General features: G+C 36.0%; 1 protein-coding gene across 3 annotated transcripts in view; it reads right to left on the minus strand.

Annotated features, from left to right (window-relative positions):
* Positions 1-22203, minus strand: part of MPP7 (MAGUK p55 scaffold protein 7) — a 265591-nt gene that overhangs the window by 82165 nt on the left and 161223 nt on the right. For 2 of the 3 annotated variants that reach the window (XM_069086374.1, XM_069086373.1), the window contains exon 6: positions 8290-8421. The exons of the other annotated variant lie outside the window; for it this stretch is intronic. In XM_069086374.1, coding sequence (XP_068942475.1) covers positions 8290-8421 — 132 coding nt within the window. The remainder of the gene's footprint in view (positions 1-8289; positions 8422-22203) is intronic. 3 annotated transcript variants of the gene reach the window in all.

Raw genomic sequence — 22203 nt, forward strand, 5'->3', positions numbered from 1 at the left:
ACAACTTTACACTCCTATTTTGGGGACAAAAAGGATCAAAGCATGGAATAGGAGGAAGACAATGAAAGTCAGAACTCCTGCACCAAAAGCTTCCAAGAAAAATATGAGCTGGTTACAGGTCATAGGAGTTTAAAAAGGATTTTGAAAATCAAATAGGAGAAGTGGAGGAAAAATTGGGAAGAGAAATGAGAATGTTGCAAGAAAATTATGAGACAACAACCTGACTGAAGAAAATAACACCTTAAAAAATAAACTAACTCAGATGGCAAAAGAGGCTCAAAAAGGCAATGAGGAGAAGAATGCCTTAAAAAGCCGAGTTTCCAAATGGAAAAAGAATCTCAAAAGCTCACTGAAGAGAATCATTCCTTCAGAATCAGACTGGAGCAAATGGAAGCTACTGACTTTATGAGAAATCAAGATACTATTCAACAGATCCAAACAAATGAAAAAATAGAAGGCAATGTGAAATATCTCATTGGGAAAACCACTGACCTGGAAAATAGATCCAGGAGAGATAATTTAAAAATTATTGGACTACCTGAAAGCCATGATCAAAAAAAGAACCTAGAAATCATCCTTCAAGAAATGCTCAAGGAAAACAGCCCTGATGTTTTAGAACCAGAGGGCAAAATAGAGGTTGAAAGAATCTACCGATCACCTCTTGAAAAAGATCCCAAAAAAGAAAACTCCTAGGAATATTATAGCCAGGTTCTGGAGTGCCCAGATCAAGGAGAGAATATTACAAGCAGCCAGGAAGAAACAATTTCAATATTGTGGAAACACAATCAGGATAACTCAGGACCTGGAAACTTCTACACTGAGAGATCGAAGGGCTTGGAATATGATATTCCAGAGGGCAAAGGAGCTGGGATTAAAACCCAGAATCACCTACCCAGTAAAACTGAGTATCATGTTTCAGGGGAAAATATGATCATTCAGTGGAACAGAGGACTTTCAAGAATTCTTGATAAAAAAACAGAGTTGAATAGAAAATTTGACATTCAGATACAAGAAGAAAGAGAAACATGAGAAGGTAAACAGGGGAAAGAAATCATAAGGAACTTATTGACGTTGAACTACTTATATTCCCACATGAAAATAATGATAATTGTAACTTATGAAACTTTTCTCAGTATGAGAACAGTTGAAGTGAATAGAAATGTGTGTATGTGTGTGTACATACACACACTCATACATATATATGTCTATATAGGAGGCTATATGGGCATATGAATACATATGTGAGTGTGTATATATGTGTACAGTTATACACAGACAGAGGGCACAGGACCAATTTAATAGGAAGGGATGATACTTAAAAAGTGAAATTAAGAGGTGAGTGGAATATGAGAGGAGATGGGGAGAGACAGAATGAGGTAAATTATCTCATATAGAAGAGGCAAGGGAAAATTGTTACAATGGAGGGGAAGAACAGGAATGCAAAAGGGAATGAGTCAACCTTATTCTCATTGAATTTGGCTTAGGGAGGGAATGATGTACACACTAAATAGGGTAACTCACCCTATAGGAGAGTAGAGGGGAAGGGGAAGAGAGTGGGGATAATGGAAGGGAGGGCAGGCTGGCGGGGAGGGAAGTTGGAAGCACCCACTTTTGAAAAGGGACAGGATCAAAGTAGCAACAGAACAAGTGGGGTGTGGGATAGGATGAAGGGAAATATAGTTAGTCTTTCACAATATATCCACCATGGAAATGTTTTGCATAGTACACATTGTACACATGTACAACCTATACTGAATTGCTTATCTTCCCAGTGAGGGTGGGTAACAAGGGAAGAAGGGAAAGAATCTGGAATCCAAAGTTTTAAAATCAAATGTCTAAAAATATATATTCATATTATTATTATTATTGTTATTCTTATTTTACAAGTAACTGGGAAATGAGATATACAGGCACTGGGGAATAGAGATCCACCATGCCCTACTGGAAAGTCGAAGGGGGTTTGGGGGAAGATATGGGAGAGAGCAGGTTGGGGGAGGGGATATTCAGTGGGATCGCTGTTTTGGGGTGGTGGGTAGGGAAAACTGGGGAGAAAATTTGTAACTCAAAACCTGGTGGAAATGAATGATGCAAACTAAAAAATAAAAAAGAGAGGAAAATTTTTAAAAAGTTAAAAAAAAATTAAATCATAATAGTTTGGAAAACAGCTGACCTGCATTCTAGCCTCAGTTATGCCATTAACTAGGTGTATGTTTCTGGACAAGTCCCTTAACTTCTTTATCCTGTTGCTCAGCTATAAAATGGAGTTCGACTAGAAGACCTTTAAGATCCTTCTATAATTCAGTTATTTATACATGGTGGGTAGTTGAATCAAAAGTACTATAATATAAAAGAAAAAATTACATCCTTTTGAGTTGAAAGAACTATATCCTCCTTAGAAACCTGGGTTCTAAACAGGCTGTTTCCTCATTTGTAAAACAAGAAAGGTTTGAATTAGATAATATGTAAAGTCCATTTTAACTGTAGTTATGAACTCATACTGGTGTCATTAAGACTGACAAATCAATTGCTATAAAATTGTTTTAAGGTATAGTGCCAAATGTAGTGAACCATTTGATAGATGAGTAATTCTCACAACTCACAACTGGATTAGTAATAATGAAGTTCAAGTATCAGGACTCTCCTATGGGAGCATAAAAATGTTCAAGTATAACTTTTGATCCTTGCTGAAGCCTTTCTTGATGCCCTCAGATGCTACTGCTTTTCCTTCCAAACTACCTTTTGTATATTTTGTGTATGTATACTCTGTGGATATTCTGTATACAGAAACACACACACAGATATATATGTGTTTTCTCTGTCTCTATCTCTCTGTCTCTCTCTCTCTCCCCCTCCCCCGATAGAAAGCAAACAACTCAAGAATAAAGACTATTCCATTTTTGTCACTGAATTCCTATGACTCATCCAAAATGCCTGGTACATATTAACATTTAATAAATGCTTGTTTAATTGATTACTCCTACCACTAGGATAAAAGGTAAAGATTGAAAACAACGGGATATTGAGAATATTGATATAATAATGACATAAATAATTGAAAATTGATATAATGAGAATATTGATAAGAATGTGAAATTTATGTTTTCATAATCATGAGATCAAAATAATACTTTTGCAATTGAATAAAATTCCAGTTAGCTGGGAAATCTGTTATCAGAGAAACCCTTAGAGGACAGAAGGCAGGTACAATGAATTTAATGGAAGTGGCTACTCCACCCAAAAATGAATGCAAGAATGGTTAGGCCTATATATTGATAAATACTAGGACTGTGACAAAGGAATGAGGCACTGGATTGCTCTGAAATTCTTACTATGTAATACCATCTACTATTAATTTTCTTTTGGTACATTTTACACAGTATGTTATAAGGGAGGGGAATCGGTCTGTATGTTTTTGGGTTATCCAATGTCATTTCTGACATGAATAATACTTATTTTTAAAATATACAGAAATTTTACATTTGTATATTTCCCATATAACATGCAACATTAGATTCCAAAATCCTTTGTGACCAAAATTTCATTGTATAAGTTATGGTTCCTAGGAATGAAACACCAAAATATGAAATAGATTTTAAAAAACTAATTTTAATGTTGCCACTTTACATCCCTGATATCTTCTTATGGTCCCGTAAAAATGGCTAAAAGATAAGAATTTATAGGAACATGTGAAATTAATAGGGAATGGCAAATTATAATGTACCAATGCAATGCTATATTATTGTGCTATATGAAATGACTAGACAGAAAGATTCAGAGAAACTTGGGAGAATTTATACGAATTGCTGTAGAATGAAATAAGCAAAACCAGAAAAACACATAATGACTAAAAAGTTTAAAAGACTTAAAAAACTCTGAAAAATGAAATGATGAACCATTACTTCAAAGAAATTATTTTTAGTTGGTCTATGTAAATTAGTTTTGCTTGTTATGAGGGTAGAGTTGTTAGGTAGTGACAGTGATGAAAAATTCAGAAGACATAAAAGACCACTGATGAAATATTAAAAAAAAAAAAAATACAAGGGGCGTCTAGGTGGCACAGTGAGTAAAGCGCTGGCCCCGGAGTCAGGAGGACCTTGTTTCAGATTTGGCCTCAGACACTTACACACACACACACAAAATCCTAGCCATGTATCCTTGGGCAAGTTACTTAACCACAATTGCCCTCCAAAAGGCAAAAAAAAAAGTCACACCCAGAAGTAACTGGCCGTGTAAACTTGAGCAAGTTACTTAACCCCAATTGCTTTAAAAAAAAATACAAAGCAAAGAATCAAGGAAGTTCAGAAGGTGACACAGATGAACAGGGCAGTTTTGATACTATTATGTTAGATTTTCTATACACTTTAAAAAAATATACAAAGCTTCTGTACATAGCAGTTCATAGTTTAACCTATAATCCTCTTTTTTTATTCTTTGCATACCGAAATATTCACTCTTTTTAGATGTCTGTCAATTTCATACTAAAAAGAAAATTCAGTGGAGACTAGGTTAAAAAACAACAACAAATACTGTTTCTTAAAAAAAAAAAAGTTTAACCACAACAAAAAGATGGCACATGTAAGATTCTGATAATGTGGCTCATGATCTGAATTCCTCAATTAATATAAACTTTTGGTTTTAAGTTTTTTTGAAAACTAATTTGTTAGTATACAAATGTCCTATGTCAAAAACTAAGGAAGAAAGTTTCTCCATTGATATAATTTTACTTAATAAATGCTAACAAGTGTTATTTTTAATAATTTAAAAATATTTTAAAACTAATTTTTTCTTGAGTAATGAAATCCGGGTAAAGTATTTTGCATGATCTCAATAGCTATGGCCTCTTTTTTTTTTGAAGGAAGGATCTTTTACCCAATTTGCAGACTGGAAATTCAGGTTTGCTGACTAGCTGTTGTTTAAAATAATATCTTAGTACATACTTCACATTCCTCTCTACTCCTTTACTCCTAGGGCTAACAGATCATCATTCTGTGACAAAGCCAAGACATTAAAATGGGAGTTTAACTGACAATCACCTGTTGCCAGAACCAGATGAGAAGCTACTGTGACCTTGTATTTGAATTCTCTTTCCATAAAGCAATCTGAATAAGAGGCCAGACCTTCTGATGAAGGGTCTGGTTTAATTCTGTTCCTCTTGTATCACTAAAAGAACACAACAACAACCCAGATGGGTTGATGCCAGAAGCTTCAATCCATAAGTCACCCAATATGCCTGCTGCTACAACTAGTGGTAGCAGATTCATCTTTCCCATTTTATAGGGGGGAGCCAGGGACTCAATACTGGCTTTTTGGGGAAGGGATAACCATGTCTTGGTGTCTTTTTAAACTTTTCTGCCCAAGAATTTGAAGGCTCTCTTGGGGACCACGTTATGCTTAGGATGGAATGGATATGGGGTAAAATGAAAGTATTTTCTGCAAAGGAGCCAATTTAGATTTGTCCACAAGGTCTAAGTCTGTATCCATATTAGTTATCACATCCTTGGCAGAATTTGCAGTGTGGAACCTTGCATGGGGATTCTAAGATAAGAACAGGTGCTTTCTTCAGTCATCACTGAGATTCCCTGATTATGTATTTGTAATTATATGGGGAGTGCCTCTTCTTCCAGTCATAAATCAACAAGGACACATACTTGGTTCTGCTAAAGAGTAGTCCTGCCACATGGAAACTAGTATTTTAGTTAGGTAACCAGGGATGTCAGCAACTGTTGCCAAACCACCCATGTATGCTAGGACATTAATTTCCTATTGTATAAAAATTACACTCTAGCTATGTCCTTGTCAGTGCACATGTTATCAGTTCTAGTGCTATTAAAAATTACTGGGCTAAGAGGACAGCCCTGCCTCATTCCTACCTGGATGTTAATGTCTGGTGGAAGGCCATTTCTGGTGTGGGTATGGGTCAATAACACTTATTGCCTCTTTGTGCAAAAAGGCCCATTTTAGTGCTTACCATATTGTTTTGACCACTGTACACATTTCCCTTTTATATTTGGTTTCATCAGGGATGAAGTGGAATAAGAAGTGATGTGCATTACTGCTGTAAATAGGCATGAAGACCTTTTGGATTCCTACTGATGCATCCATTTCTTATACACCAACTGATGAGTCTTTTAGACAAGACATAGGTGTAGACCTTACCCACAGTGTTACGCAGGGAAATGGGCCTTCAACTGGAGGGGAGGTTCCTATCACCTTTTCTGTAAGTTAAAATAGTCGTGGATGACTGATACTCTTTTGGGGACATAACTGTTCTTATGTGACGTATTAAAAATACTAATTGAAACATGTCCTTCTGGACTGATCTTCTGGACCCAACATTTAATGCTGTCCAGTCCTGGCACTGTTTTAAGCAGTCCCATATCTCATCTGGGATAATGGATCACAGAATGGGTTTCCTGAGTCAATAGGAATGTCATTCTTCTGTATTAAAGTATGCATGATGACAGAAAGGGTGGCATAGAGCCTGAATAGGTTTTTTTAAAATATTCATATAATGTTACTGTGTGAATATAGCATATTGGGGAGCTCTCATTAGTTACCTCCCTATAAGGACCTGGACAATTAGCTCTATATAGTTTCAGCTAACTGGGAAGTTTCTTCTACACTGAATATGGCCCAAATTATATTTAAAATCCTTTTTCACTCTTTTGATAAAATGTATTAAGATGATCTGAAAACTGAGTCCACTTTTACAATAGTTAAAAGTTTTAGTGTACTCATGTTGAAATGTGGTTAAACCACTGATTGATGGAATTAGTAGGTAGTGCTTTATAATTTGAAGCATTATTATTAATTTCCTATTGACATGCTTCATTTCCAGTTATTTCAATTTCAACAGTTACATCACCACTCATATTTATTTTTGGTCTTAAAATTCTGGCTTTCTTTTTAGTTTCTTCTGTGTATCTACCTTTGTTAGTCTGCCTTTTCTAATATTAGATCACTGGATTTTAAATGCTAACTTTCCTAGGCTACCTATGGCTCTTCTTGAGCGAGCAAGCAGAGAGAAAGAGTTTGCATTGTTAACAAGGGAGATATACAAGATCTTCTGACTAAATGGTAATGAGTGCAAGTACCTTTGGGATCACAGGTTCCATTACTAGTTTTAAGGTGGAGTATATATCTGTATTTCCTTGATGCTTTCTGTACCCCTTAGTCATACAAAGTATTACCTGAATCCACTACAGTAAAAGTCAGTCTATGTCTATGGTACTTTCTTAAATGTTTGAATAAATCTCTGTGCCTTTTAAAAATGTTAGAACTGGTAACAGATTTGGCAGTTTAAATCTATAACCAGTGATAAGCCTATTATATAATTTTCTTTATTAATATCATCTTCATTTGAGACCATTCACTTAAAGCTAGTCGTAAATAGGATATTTTCTAAATTAATAAGATAAAAATTAATTTTATAATTTGCTAATAACTCCTAATTTAATCCGACTAGTTTAAATTCTCCTCTTAATATCTTTACCTAATATTCCTCTCAAACCCTAAACATGTCCCTAATAAAAAATAATCAATTATTCCTACTCACTAACTTATCCTTTACCCTACTCTATCTTCTACTGATTATCCCTACATACTCTTTCACTACTACTTTCCAGACCTTCCAAAACTCTGTAGTTCTTAGTCTATAGGAAAATCCGTAATAAAATATAACATTTTAAAAAATACTAAACTCGGTAACATTAAAAAAATCGCTCTAATTGATAACATCAAATATCATAGTAGGAGGAAAAAGGACAATCAAATCTTTAAACATATCTATAGATCTCTTAAAAATGGATCAACACACTATAAAAACTGCCAGTAAACATAGGTAATGATATGGATGTCATCTTATTTAGCTTGATTTTCTAAAATTATAATCACAAATACAAGTGACAAATATAAGGAAAAGGACATGTCTCTAGGAATGCAGAGATTCCTTGGGTTCCAGTGCCCCTTTCAAGCTTCTTAGTTGACTGGTCCAGGGGAAGTCATATAAGCTTCCTGAGCCTGTTTCTCCATCAATAAAATAGGGAAAAACACAACTTGTACCATTTTTCTCATAAAGGTGTGAGGAAAGTGTTTTGCAACCTTCGAAGTGGTATAAAAATGTGAACTATGACTTTTATTTCTAATTTTGTAGTTCTAAAGAAAACACAGCATTGCAACATTAAGTTAAAAAGGGAGGAAAAACACACCACCTTCAAATCTGACTTCTTCATAAGCTCTGTTTATATCTCACAAATAAATTCTGAGTAAGAATAACTGTGATAACCTTACCAGTGGTTCTCTGTTTTTGACCAGTCTGATTATTTTTACTGAATCTTCCTCATCATCAATATCATCAGGCATAGGAGGTAAAACAGGATCATAATTCTTTTGGGCCACAGTGTCATGTACAGAGAGTAATGCCTACAAAAAATTTTAAAATTATTAAAATGTTAGCCAAATGTCATCCTCCAAAACAGGGGGGAGGGGAAAGCTCATTAAAGCAAACTCCAGGGATGACTAGGTGATGCAGTGAATAGAGCACTGGCCCTGGAGTCAGGAGGACCTAAGTTCAAATCCGGCCTCAGACACTTAATACTTACTAGTCATGTGACATTGGGCAAGTCACTTAACCCCAATTGCCCTGCCTTCCCCACTCCAAAAAAAAAAAAGCAAACTCCACAAGAAACAAAATAATTTGAAAAGAAGCTTTATTGTAAATCAAAAGTCCTAAGAAATTCACTGCAAAGGAAACCTGTTCATAAGGAAATAAGGTTTTGGAGGTATGGTTCCCTATAGTGTTCTGATGATCACAGATCTAGTGGAGGGGACTTTAGAAGTCATCTATTCTAACTGTATGATAAATACTTTTTCATCATTATTATTCATTCCTTTAACCCAGAGGTTAAGTCACTAGCCCTAGATCATACAGGTAGTAAGCATAAGGCAGGATCCAGGTCTTGTGGTTTCAGAATCACTGCTTTTCTCCTGGGACACACTATAGTACTGGGAGGAACTGAGTGTCCCTCCCAAAGCACCACTAGCTGTAAATTCATAATAACTAGAAGTAAAAAAAAATCTTATCTGATCACATTTTCTTGTCTAAAGAGGTTTTGTTTTTTGGTTGTTCATTTGATAATAGGAGAGGGAGAATAATTTATATCCCTAGCTACCAACTGGTAGTCTGAGAAATATTAAATTCTTGTCTATTTTTAACAAGAGTCAGCCAAGGACCTCATTTTGTTGTTGTTCATTCATTTTTCAGTCATGTCTGATTCTTTCTGATGCCATTTGGGGTTTTTCAGCAAAAATGCTGGAGTCGTTTGCCATTTCCTTCTCCAGCTCATTTTACAAATGAGGAAGAGAGTAAACAGTGTTAAGTGAGCTGCCCAAGGTCACACAGCTAGTAAGTGTCTGAAGCTGGATTTGAACTCAGGAAGATAAGTCTTCTTGACTCCAGGCATGGTTCTCTAATTCCCCTGTGCCACCTAGCTGTCCTTAAGAACCTCATACTTGACTGAAAAAATTAAGGCCATTTATCAACAGCTCCTTTTTCTCCTCTATTCCTCACCCAAATCTCAATTATCATCTCCCACTGTCTCCTTCACTCTGGCCACATATGAAGCGCTCTGTCCCATCAGCTCTGTCCTATGCTATCACCCCTGCTGGGGCTATACTGACCTTCTTTCTCAATCTTGACCTAACTTATATAAACCAGTTCACCTTGACACTTAAGTATTAAACCTCTTACTCCTTTGTCCTATTGCTGCTGGTATTTTGCCAAGGTGCCCTCCTAACTATGCTTTGGTACTTCTGAGATTTAGAGCCTTGGGACATACCATAAAGTAAAAGACATGCTTTATAGTTAGTCACCTATATTTCTAATGAAAAAGGGTTTTTCTTACAGCTACATTGAGTTGTACAATAACTGGACATAAACATGACTTTTATTAAGAACTCCAAATACTATGTTTCAAATTTGGAACTTATTCTATTAGTGTAGAATACAATTTTTAGTTTACAGATGTAAATTAGCAATTAAAAATTTTACCAAATGTCCTACATTTGTTATATTTAAACATGCCATCTTTGTATTAATTTAGGTTATACTTATGAATTTATTTTGACACATAATTATAATACTTAGCAGAGGGTAAAGGCACTTAGCTTACTTTATGTATTTAAAAGGATGGATGCATATATTTATCACATTACACATTTTTGTGTACAATTCTACTGTATAGTCTAAGTTTATTTACCTATTTACCTAAGTTATTTACCTCCATAAATGGTAACAGTAGTACTGTTGTCCGTAAAGGTATATGGTCTTATTTATTTAGTTTTTTCTACAGATATCACAATTGTCAGCAACTTTTCTTTTAATATTGTCAGAGAAGCCACCTAAAATAGGTGACTTTTTCAAGTAAGGTGGCCTTTCAAGCAAATACTTCAGGGAAAGCAATAGATTAATTATTCAGGATATTATGTAGCTTAGAGTTACGAGAGGCCTGTGATATTCCTTTCAATTTAACAAACATTTATTAAGCAGATATCTATGACATGCTTTTACTAAGATTGGGGAAACAGATTAAAATAATATTGGAGTTTTACCAGCCAAGAATTCATATTCTATTTGGGGAATACAACACAGACTACATGGATACAAGACAATCTGAAGAGGAAATAAGCATTAACTGCTATTTGGGTCAATGAAATGTTCTAAATTAGAGCTGGTTATTGATCTGAGCCTGAAAGGAAGGCAAGCATATGAGAAGGCAAGGTGAAAAATGCAAGCTCTGTTACTGCAATGCAATGACACAGAGACAGAATTGATGAGTCAAGAAATAATAAAGTAGGAGAGATGGCCTGGAAGAGAGTGAAAGGGAATTACTACTAACAAATTTGGAAAGCAAGGTGGAAAGCACATTATGAAGAAGTCTAATGAAATATAGCACACTGAGTTTCTATTTTACTCTAGAGGCAAAAGAGAAACCCTAAAGATTTTTGAGTAGAAGAATAACAGGGTAAAAGAACTGTGTCTTATTAGGTATCTATATGTGTACCAAAGATACAAAGGGACCTCCCCCCCAAAAAATGCCTATATTCTACTGAAGAGAAATAATATACACAGATCAAGCTATAAGTATTCATTAAACTACTATGTTCCAGATGTTGTGTTAGTTGCTAGGAATACCATGACAAAAACAAAACAGCCTCTGCCCCATGCTTAAAGTCCATCGAGAGAAACAACTCGGGGCGGCCAGGTAGCACAGCAAGTAAGAGCACCGGCTCCAGTGTTGAGAAGACCTGGAGATCGAATCCCAGGCTCAGACACTTAGCACCCACCCAGAAACACCTGGCCATGTAACCTTGAGCAAGTTACTTAACCCCAATTGCTTAGGGGCGGCCAGGTGGCTCAGCGAGTAAGAGCACTGGCTCCAGTGTCGGGATGACCTGGATCTAAATCCAGGCTCAGATACTCAGCACCACACCCAGAAATAACTGGCCATGTAACCTTGAGCAAATTATTTAACCCTGATTGCTTTAAAAAAACAAAAAAAAGAGAAACAACTCATACACATTTAAGTCAGTCAGTTAGACAAAACTCACTTCTTAAGCACCTACTATATGCCAGAGGCAAAAAACAGTCCCTGCCTTCAAGGAGCTCAAACTCAAAACAGGGGGAACAATATGCAAACAGATCCATACAAAAAAGCCATATACAGGACAAACTGGAAATAATTAAGAGAAGGAAGGCACTAGAGTTAAGAGGGATTGGAAGAAGTTTCCTGTAAAAGACAGTATTAAGATATAAGTAGATTTAATTTTAAAAAACAGATAAATACTATGTAATCGGGGGGTGGGGGGACATTAATAGCTGGGAAAATCATAGAAAGTGTCATATAGGTCAAGGGAAGGAAACGAACATTTATTAAGTGCTTGCTGTGTGCAAAACACTGCACCAAGTGCTTTTATAAATATTCTCTCATGTGATCTTGACAACATATGACACAGTCAGTGCTATCATAATTCCCATTTTACAATTGAGGAAACTGAGGTAGACAGAGTTAAGTGACTTCCTTGCCCGGGATCACATAGTTGATTGACTGTCTGAAGCCACTCTGGAACTCAAGTCTTCCTGACTCCAGGTCCAGCACTCTGACCACTAGATGCTTCTATAGGAAGTAACTGGGAGAAGTTAGGCATTCTAAGAAAAAAGGTTAGGAAGGTTAGTGCTTTAAAAGCATGAATGAGGAGACAGAATGTAGTATAAGTAGAAGAACATAAGAAGCCCAATGTGTAGCTCAGACATGGAATACGTGAAAAGAAGTAATGCATTGGAAAAAGCTTTTAAAGGCAGGCAGAAGCCAGACTGTATAGAGTTTTAATTGTTACTGAGAAATATTTCCATTTTAAACAAGAGGTATTAAGGTAATAGAGAACCAATATAGATTTTTGATCAGAGGAATAATATAGTCAGACAACCATGCTTTAGAAATATCTATTCGGCATCTGTATGGATGATAACTTGGAAAGGGGAGAGACTTAAGGTAGGGAGGTCAATTATGAGGAGATGAGGGTCTTAACAAGAGTGATATCCATGTGAACAAAGAGAGAGACAAAGATAAGGCAGATTTTAAGGGGCAAGAATCACCAAAAACTGACAATTGCTCAGCTCTTTAGGGGTGAGGGATGGTGAAGATTTTTTTCTTTTGCTTTTTGGAGGGCAACTGGGGTTAAATGACTTGCCCAAGGTCACATGGCTAGTTTTTGTGTTAAGTGTCTGAGGCCGGCTTTGAACTCAGGTCCTCCTGACTCCAGGGACGGTGCTCTACTCACTGTGCCACCTAGCCACCCTGGGATGTTGAAGATTTGAGGATGACTTCAAAATTATGAACCTATGTTACTGGAAAGAATATGGGAATCATAAGTGAAGAGGTGGACAGGGATTTGGGGGAAAAGATAACGAGTTCTCTTTTGGACATGATGAATCTGAGGAGCCATTGGTAAAGATGGAATGAAACTCAGGAGAGAAACAAGGGTTGGACGTCTAGATCTGAGACTCAGTACAGAGATAGTTTCACCCACAGGAGTTGATGAGATCACCAAAAGAGAGAGCAGGGAGAGAGAAAAAGAAAGAACTAGAAAGAGCATTAGGGGACACCCAAAATGTGAGAACAGGGAAGTAGAGGAGACAATCCTCTACTATAGATAGTAGAGGAGATAGGATGGAATGAGATCACTTATACATGTAGTGCGGTTGGCCTTGGCAAAGAAAAAGGCTCCTTCATTATGTGAGACAAAGGTGAAAGAGGAGATAGTATCAGAAGGCATCTGGGTGATAAAATATATGGAGGAGGGGAGAAAAGGAAGCTGTCAGGAAATGGTCTCAATTTTTTGAGTAAAACATGAAGCAGGATTCTCATGTATGAGGGTAGGGGCAAGGTAAGGCATTCACTGGAGGTATGAGAAGGGATGAAAAGGTTTGGAAGACCCACTATAGTGAGTATGATGGTGTGCTAATTAGGGAAGTGAAAAAGGATTAAATAGCAGCAGCAGGGGCTTAGTTGAGGTTACATAACATAAATTTGCAGAAGACCCAGTTAGGATGGTTGTGTGATTTTTTTTTTTCCACATTCATTCAATAGCATAAAAGTGAAGATGGGAACAGTCTAAGGCTGAGGCTTCATAAGGCACAATCAGTAATATGATGAGAGGGCAAGGGACTCAAGAGAAGACAACAATATAGCTGAACTGAATCACCAAGGGGTCAAGATGGCAATTGTTGAGTGTGGCTAGTGCAGGGGTGATGGTCTGGGACAGTGCTGAGGGGTTGAGTAATTAGAGGTGATGGTTGGATAAAGATCAAGGTCTGATTATGGAAACTAAAGGGAGACGTGGAAATTCAATAAACTGTGACCAGATAAGGGATTAATTTTATGGAATATATTTGCTATGTTAAGGCAAAGTAAACCTTTTGTTAAATGTTCAACTACTTGCAAGTGCCTCATTTCATTCCAACTGTGCATCTAAATTAAAAGAGCTACCTCCAACACTTATGATAATTTTTATTTGTATTAGATGCTTTACTCATGCTCAGACAATGCGGGAGAAGACAAAAGATAAAAATGACATTAAAATTATTTTATTGTGAAGGGTCACTACAAGGAGAACACTAACAACTGGGTGGAGGAATTGGTGGGGAGATCAGGAAAGGTCTTGTGTTGGAGATGACTTCTGAGGTGAGCCTTAAATTGAGCAAGGCTATCCTAAGAGGTGGAAGTGAGGTGGGTGACAACAGACAGGGAGGTGAGACAGGGTATGTCGTGTATAAGAAAGAACTAGTAGGCGGGAAGGTGAAGTACATGAAAGGTAGTAACCTGAACTCGATCTCTTAAGAGAGGCTAGAGAAAACTGTGGAAGGTTTTAAGTCCCAGAGTATTTTGTCCTAGTGGCAATAAGGAGTCACTGAAGTCACTTGAGTATGGAAGCAACATGATCAGATCTGTGCTTTAAGAATATCAATTTTAAACTGGTGTGGGAAAAAACCCAGAGAGAAGAAGAGTAGCAATAATGGTCATCCAGGTAGGAGGTAATGTGGGCCCAAATGACAATGCTGACCATACGAGTAATGAGGAGGTAAGTCTGTAAACAAAAGGGGAAAGATGTGAAAGCTGTTGTGGGGACAGAATCAACAAAATCTGGCAGTGGGGAATTCTGAGGGAATGAAAAGAATCAAGGGTGATTGTGACCTTGTGAGCCTTGGTGAGTATAAAGATGGTATAAGAGAGGTAAGTTTAGGAGATATAGATAAGTTATTTTAGACATGATAAATCTGAGATATCTATGGGAAACCCAATGTTCAGTAGGCAATTGATTATGCAGGACTGTAATAGGGGAGAGAGAAGTAATAAGAGTTTTGGCATCATATCTCTAGAAAACAACTGAACCCATGAGAAGTGAAAATATTGAGAGTATGAAGATTGAAGAGAAAAGGACTCCAATAACAGTTGCAGGGAATAACACCATTTAGTGGGAGGGAGAACAATGATAATCTATTAAAGAGTAACTGAGGAATGGTCAGATGGGTAGGAGAAAAGAACAGTATCACAGAAAACAAGAAAGGAGAAAGTATACACAAGGAAGAATTGGTCAACACTGGCAAAACAGTGGAGGTGTCAAATAGAAATACGATTTGAGGAAAAAGCCTGCTTCAGCAGTTGAGAGATCACTTTATAAAAAGCAAGTATGTTCTTTTAAAAAAAAAAGTTTTCTTTTTATTATTTTAACCTTGGCAAACATCAAGAAAAATGAACATCTCCTTATACAAAGAAACAAGAAGATTTCATATGAAAACATGAGGCTCTATTATGTGGTTTTTCTTAAATACATATTAAATAAAACAAAGTAGTTTCAACACTGGTCTCTTTGTCTGTGTCCCTTATTGAACTTCCTTCTGCTCAGTTCTGTATGTTAATGCCTCACTGATGTTCTTTTTGTATCTCTATCACTATACCCCTCCTACGACTTTCTCCCCTCCCCCCCAAAAAATTACCTTGTAACAAATTTAATTAAGGAAAATAAATCAACACAATGGCTATTTCTGTAAATGTATGCCTCATCTGCATCTCAAGGAAAGGAAAGAAGGGAGGGAGGGAGGGAGGGAGGGAAGGAGGGAGGAAGGTAGGGAAGAAGAGAGCATCAAGTGTTACTACCTGGCAAGTACTAAGTATACAAATACAAAAGCAACACCAATCTTTGTCTTTGAGAAATTTATATTCTTTTAAAAAAAAGTGTGTTGATAACTTTTATTTTCTTATCACCTGGATTTCCCTCTACATGCCTCCCTTTCTACCCCTCCCCATATTAACCCTATGTTAAACTATACTTCTAAAGAGCATGGAAGGAAAAAAAAATGAACCTAAAGGAGACTCAGTAACTTCTTCAAGTATATATTATATGTTAAATGATAAACTTGAGGCTAAAAATCAGGTTTTATGATTCCAAGTACAATGCACTTTCTACTATATTACCCTGTCTCTTCTGAAAATTCAGAGTATAAATGATTTGCTACAGGATTTTGTCATCATCATCATCAACAAGAAGCACTGAGGAGACAAAGAAAGGAACCGACACAGATAGCCCTTGCCTTCAAAGAGATCCTATTCTAAAGGAGAAAACAACAGGCAAACAACTGCATACATAAAAGGCACACGCGACATACATAGCTGGGAGGCAATTTTAGAGGGAAGGTACTGGTAATGGGGAAGGTCTCTTATAGAATGTGGGATCTGAGCTAAGTCTTGAAGAAAGCAAAAGAAGTCAGGAGGTAGAAGTGAGGAAACAACATCATAGGCAAGGGGGACAACCAATGAAAAGGCATGAAGTTAGAAGATGGAACACTGTGAATAAAGTTAACTGACAGCAAATGGGTTAGTGGAACTGGATCAAGAGCAGGTGATAGGGAGTCAAGGATAAGAAGACTGAAAAGGTAGAAAGAGACCAGTTTGTAAATGACTTTTAAAAATATACAGAGAATTTTAGTTTTGACTCTGGAGGTAATCGGGAGCCAATGACATGTGAGTAGGGGGAGAAGTGACCTGAATACCCTTACACCTAAGGAAGATCACTTTGACGGTCAAATGAAAGATGAAGGAGAGGGAGGAGAGAATGAAGCAAAGAGACCAACTAGAATGCGATTGCAACAGCATCAGCATGATATAATGAGGGCCTGCTACAGCATGGTGGATGTGTGAATGGTTATAGAAACAATCAGTAACTTCATTCAAGAGAATGACAATAATGAGACAACATACCAAAACTTGTGGGATGTAGCAAAGGCAGTTCTTAGGGGAAGTTTTATATCCCTGAGTGCATACAGAATAAATTAGAGAAAATGGATGTCAATGAATTGGACGTGCAATTGAAAAAGCTAGAAAAAGAACAAACTGAAAATCCTCAATTAAATACTAAATTATAAATACTAAAAACCAAAGGAGAGATTAATAAAATGGAAATTAAGAAAACTAATGAATTAATAAATAAAACTAAGAGCTGGTTGTATGAAAAAAACAATAAAATTGATAGACCCTTAGTTAATATGATAAAAAAGAAGAAAATCAAATTATGAGTATCAAAAATGAAAAGGCTGAATCCACCTCCAATGAAGAAGAAATTAAAACAATAATTAGGAATTATTTTGCCAAATTGTATACACATCAATTTGACAATTTTAGTGAAATGGATGAATATTTACAAAAACATAAGTTGCCCAGATTATTAGAGGAGTAAGTTACTTAAATAACCCCATCTCAAAAAAGAAATCGAACAAGCCATCAGCAAACTCCCTAGGAAAAAAATCTCTAAGGCCAGATCAATTTACTAATGAATTCTATCAAACATTTAAAGAACAATTGATTTCAATACTCTACAAACTATTTTGGAAAATTAGTGAAGGAGTCCTACCAAATTCTTTTTATGACACAAATATACTACTGATACCTAAATCAGGAAGAGATAAAACAGAGAAAGAAAATTACAGACCAATTTCCCTCATGAATATAAATGCAAAAATTTCAAATAAAATATTATCAAAAAGACTACAGCAAGTTATCACAAGAATAATACACTTTGATCAGGTAGGATTTATTCCAGGAATGCAAGAATGGTTTATATTAGGAAAACTACCAGTATAATTTATCATATCAACAATAAAACTAGCAAAAACCACATGATTATCTCAATAGATGCAGAAAAGGCTTTTAACAAAATACAACATCCATTCCTATTAAAAACATTAGAAAGTATAGGAATGAATGGAGCCTTCCTTAAAATAACAGGTAGCATCTATTTAAAGCCATCTGCAACTATTGTATGGGGAGAAGCTAGAAGAATTTCCAATAAGATAAGGGGTGAAACAAGGGTGTCCACTATCACCTCTCTTATTCAATCTGGTACTAGAAATGTTAGCAGTAGCAATTAGAGAAGAAAAAGAAATCAAAGGAATCAAATTAGACAAAGAAGAGACCAAGCTATCACTCTTTGCAGATGATATGATGTTATATTTAGAGAATCCTAGAGAATCAAGTAAAAACACTACTTGAGACAATAATTAAATTTGGCAAAGTTGCAGGATACAAAATAAACCCACAAAAATCCTCGGCATTCCTGTATATTTCTAATGAAATTCAACAGCAAGAGACAGAAAGAGAAATACCATTTAAAATTACATTACAAAATATTTGGGAATCTACCTGCCAAAACAAACCCAGGACCTATATGAACACAACTACAAAACACTTTTCACACAAATAAAGTTAGATCTAACTAATTGGAAAAATATCAGTTGCTTGTGGCTGGGCCGAGCTAACATAATAAAAAGGACAATTTTACCTAAATTAAATTATATATTTAGTACCATACCAATCAATTTACCAAAAAATTACTTTATAGAGCTAGAAAAAGTAGTAACAAAATCCATTTGGAAGAACAAAAGGTCCAGAATATCAAGGAAATTAATTATAAGAAATGCTAGGGAAGGTGGACTAGCTATACCAGATTTAATCTGTATTATAAAGCAGCAGTCCTCAAAACTACTTGGTACTGGCTGAGGAAGAGAGTAGTGGATCAATGGAATAGATTGGGTACACAAGACTTAGCAGTCAATGACTATAGTAATCTATTGTTTGATAAATCCAAAGACCCCAGTTTTGGGGATAAGAACTTACTATTTGACAAAAACTGCTGGGAAAACTGGAATATAGTATGGGAGAAACTGGGCACAGACCATTATCTAACACCATATACCAAAATCAAGTCTAAATGGGTGCATGATCTAGGTATAAAGGCTGATACTGTAAGCAATTTGGGAAAGCAAGGAATAGTTTACCTGTCAGATTTGTGGAGAGGGGAAGACTTTATGACCAAATAAGAATTAGAGAGCATTATAAAATGCAAAATGGATAATTTTGACTACATGAAATTGAAAAGCTTCTGTACAAACAAAGCCAATGTAACCAAGATTAGGAGGGAAGTGGAAAATTGGGAAAGAATTTTTACAACCTATGTCTCTGATAAAGGACTCATTTCTAAAATATACAGAGAATTGAATCAAATCTAAAAGAATACAAGTCATTTCCCAATTGATAAATGGTCAAAGGATATAAACAGGCAGTTTTCTGAGGAAGAAATTAAAGATATCTATAAGCATATGAAAAAATGCTCTAAATAACTATTGATTAGAGAAATGCAAATCAAAACAACTCTGAAGTACTACATCTCACCAGTCAGACTGGCTAAGATGACAAAACAGGAAAATGACAAATGCTGGAGAGGAAGTGGACAAATTGGAACACTAATGCATTGCTGGTGGAGTTGTGACTGATCCAACCATTCTGGAGAGCCACCTGGAATTATGCCCAAAGGTCTATAAATAATTTCATACCCTTTGACCCTGCAATACCACTTCTAGGGTTGTATCCCAAAGAAATCATAGAAGTGGGAGGAAGACCCATATGCACAAAAATAGTTATAGCAGCTCTTTTTGTGGTGGCAAAGAATTGGAAATTAAGGGGGTGCCCATCAATTGGGGAATGGGTGAATAAGTTGTGGCATATGAATGTAATGGAATACTATTGTGCTATAAGAAACAAGGAGCAGATGGACTTCATATTTACCTGGAGAGGCTTATACAAATTGATGCTCTCTGAGAAGAGTAGAACCAAGAGTAATATGTACACAATTACAGACACAACGTTATGTGTGACCACCAACTTTGATAGACTGGACTCTTCTCAGCAATGCAGGGTTATAAGTCAACCCCAAAAGACTCATGATGGAGAGAGATGTCTACATCCAGAGAAAGAACTAGAAAGAACTGAGTTTGAATTCAGATTGAAGCAAACTACCTGCTCTATTTCTTATTTGGTTTTATTTCCTCTTCCCCATTGTTTATTCCATCTGATACAATCCTTCTTTATAACCTGACTAATGTCTAATGTGAAAGTATTTGCAGATCCTCTACTTGATTGTATGCTGCCATAGGGGGAAGGGGGAGGGGAGGGAGGGAGAGAAAATTTGAAACTCAAGGAATTGTGGAACTGAATCTTGTAAACTAAAAGTAAAGAAACAAATTAATAAAAACCGAAAATTTTTAAAATAAAAAGATTGAGTGAGGCTTTGGGACAATAGCAAAAGAGCCTAAAAATATGGAAGAATTCGTGGTCAGGTGAAGTGTTCCCTCACCAATGGATCAGAGCATAACTTGTATGTGGCTGTTTCTTAAAATGTGGAACATTTCCAGGAAACTGGAGGAGAAAAATGGAAATTTATATAATATAAATGTTCTAAAATGGTTTTCCTATATTACTAACAAATTAAGTGAAAACATACTTTAAAGCATCCAAGTCAGAGACCTAACTTCAAAGAGTGTACTCTCAGCTATGTTTTACATTTTAAAAATTTAGACTGTGCTGCTTCCTTCAACTGCTTATATTTTTAATGCATTACTTCTAAAGTAACACCAAGTAAATCCATCTTCAAAAAGCATATCAAATCATGAAAATTCTGTGTAAAATAGGGAACAATGAATGCTAATGAGTAATTTGACAATTTTAAAAACTGAATAAATTAACAAATAGGTATTGAACACTTAAGAGTTTCACCAATTACATATCACAAATTAAGAGCAGTGATAAGATTAATAATAATAGCTGGCATTAATATAGAGCTTTATGGTTGATAAAGTACTTTACAAATATTATCTCCTTTTATCATGGCAACAACCCTGGGAGGTAGGGGCTATTATTATCCCCACTTTATAAATGAGGAAACAGAGAGAGACAGAGATAATGTGACTTGCCCAGGGTCACATAACTGATAAGTATCTGAAGCAGGCTATGAACTCAGATCTTTCAGACTTCAGGCCTATTACTTCCCCAGTTGCCTTCTACCTAGGTCTTGATTCCAAATCCAGCATTCTTTCCATTGAATCTTATACTTTGCGCTACACAGTGTTTGAGGTACAAAGATACAGATTTACAAAATTTCAGAGTAATGGTAGTAGCTCAAAGTAGTTCATTTCATGGGACAGCTCTAATTATTACTAATTTTTCTCCTTATATCAAGGCAAAATACACTTCTCTGTAACATCCATCAATTCCTAATTCTACCCTAAGGGGTCTCTACCCTTCTGTTAAATGAACATCCTTTGTCTTATTATCCCTTCCCCCATCTCCAGAAAAGCCAACCCACAAAGAGTTTATATTCTAGTTAGGAAGTCAAGGAAAAAACAGGAAAATGTTTAAGCAATATTTGAAATAAAAAAATTCAACAAAATAATAGATGAGCTATCTCAATTCAGTAGATAACTGCCAAATGAATGATGTAAGTAATTATTATAGCACACATAAAACAAAGCTCTGGATAAATATTAATATTCAATATTCTTGATTAAATATAATTGCATATTGCCATGCATTTTTCCCACTTGGCCATGGGATCACCTCTACATCTTAAGTATATATAAAAAAATTTTTTTAATGTATACATATGTAGTCCCATATTGCTGTACTAATGCTCTTGGCAGGCAACACTTTTAGTTAGCTAATATTCATCTATAGTCGATTTCCCTGTTTTGACTAGAGTAAATTTTAATCCCTCAATATACAGATTTCCTTTCAAAAAAAACAAAGAGGTAATCCTTGATGGAAATCTCATGTCCACTGACCTCAAGTGATGGATTTACCTGTTGTACTGAGGAATTTGCAGGAAATAGAAACGACGCTGTACATCATCAGGTTCACAGTCTCATAGCTTAGAACCCCCTAGGGTCAATTCCATATTGTAGCTGTTCTTCAGGTCCATATAACAGTAAGCCCAGCTAATGAGACTGGATGTAGTCAATTTATTTCTCCAGATGGAAGCTTAACCACACTCTCCCTGCCCCACCCCCAATTGTGGCCTTTTCTCTTTCTTTCTATACGTGGTACCTTGTATCACAGAAACAACTTACATTTGACCAAGAAATAAACAATTTTTGACCAATAAATCTCACAAAGCTTCTTCATTCTCTCAGTTTATATATTTTCAAAAGTGTCTATAAGTTTATTTCACAGAGGCGACAATGTGAAAAAAGCAATGACTTTGGAGGCAGAAAACTTGGGTAAATTCTAAGTCACTTAACTGTCTTGTTAAAATTACTTAACT

Source organism: Petaurus breviceps, unplaced genomic scaffold (assembly GCF_028583685.1).
Source record: "Petaurus breviceps papuanus isolate PSGF00001 unplaced genomic scaffold, PetGlider_PUasm1.0 178, whole genome shotgun sequence".
In the NCBI taxonomy this organism is placed as follows: Eukaryota; Metazoa; Chordata; class Mammalia; order Diprotodontia; family Petauridae; genus Petaurus; species Petaurus breviceps.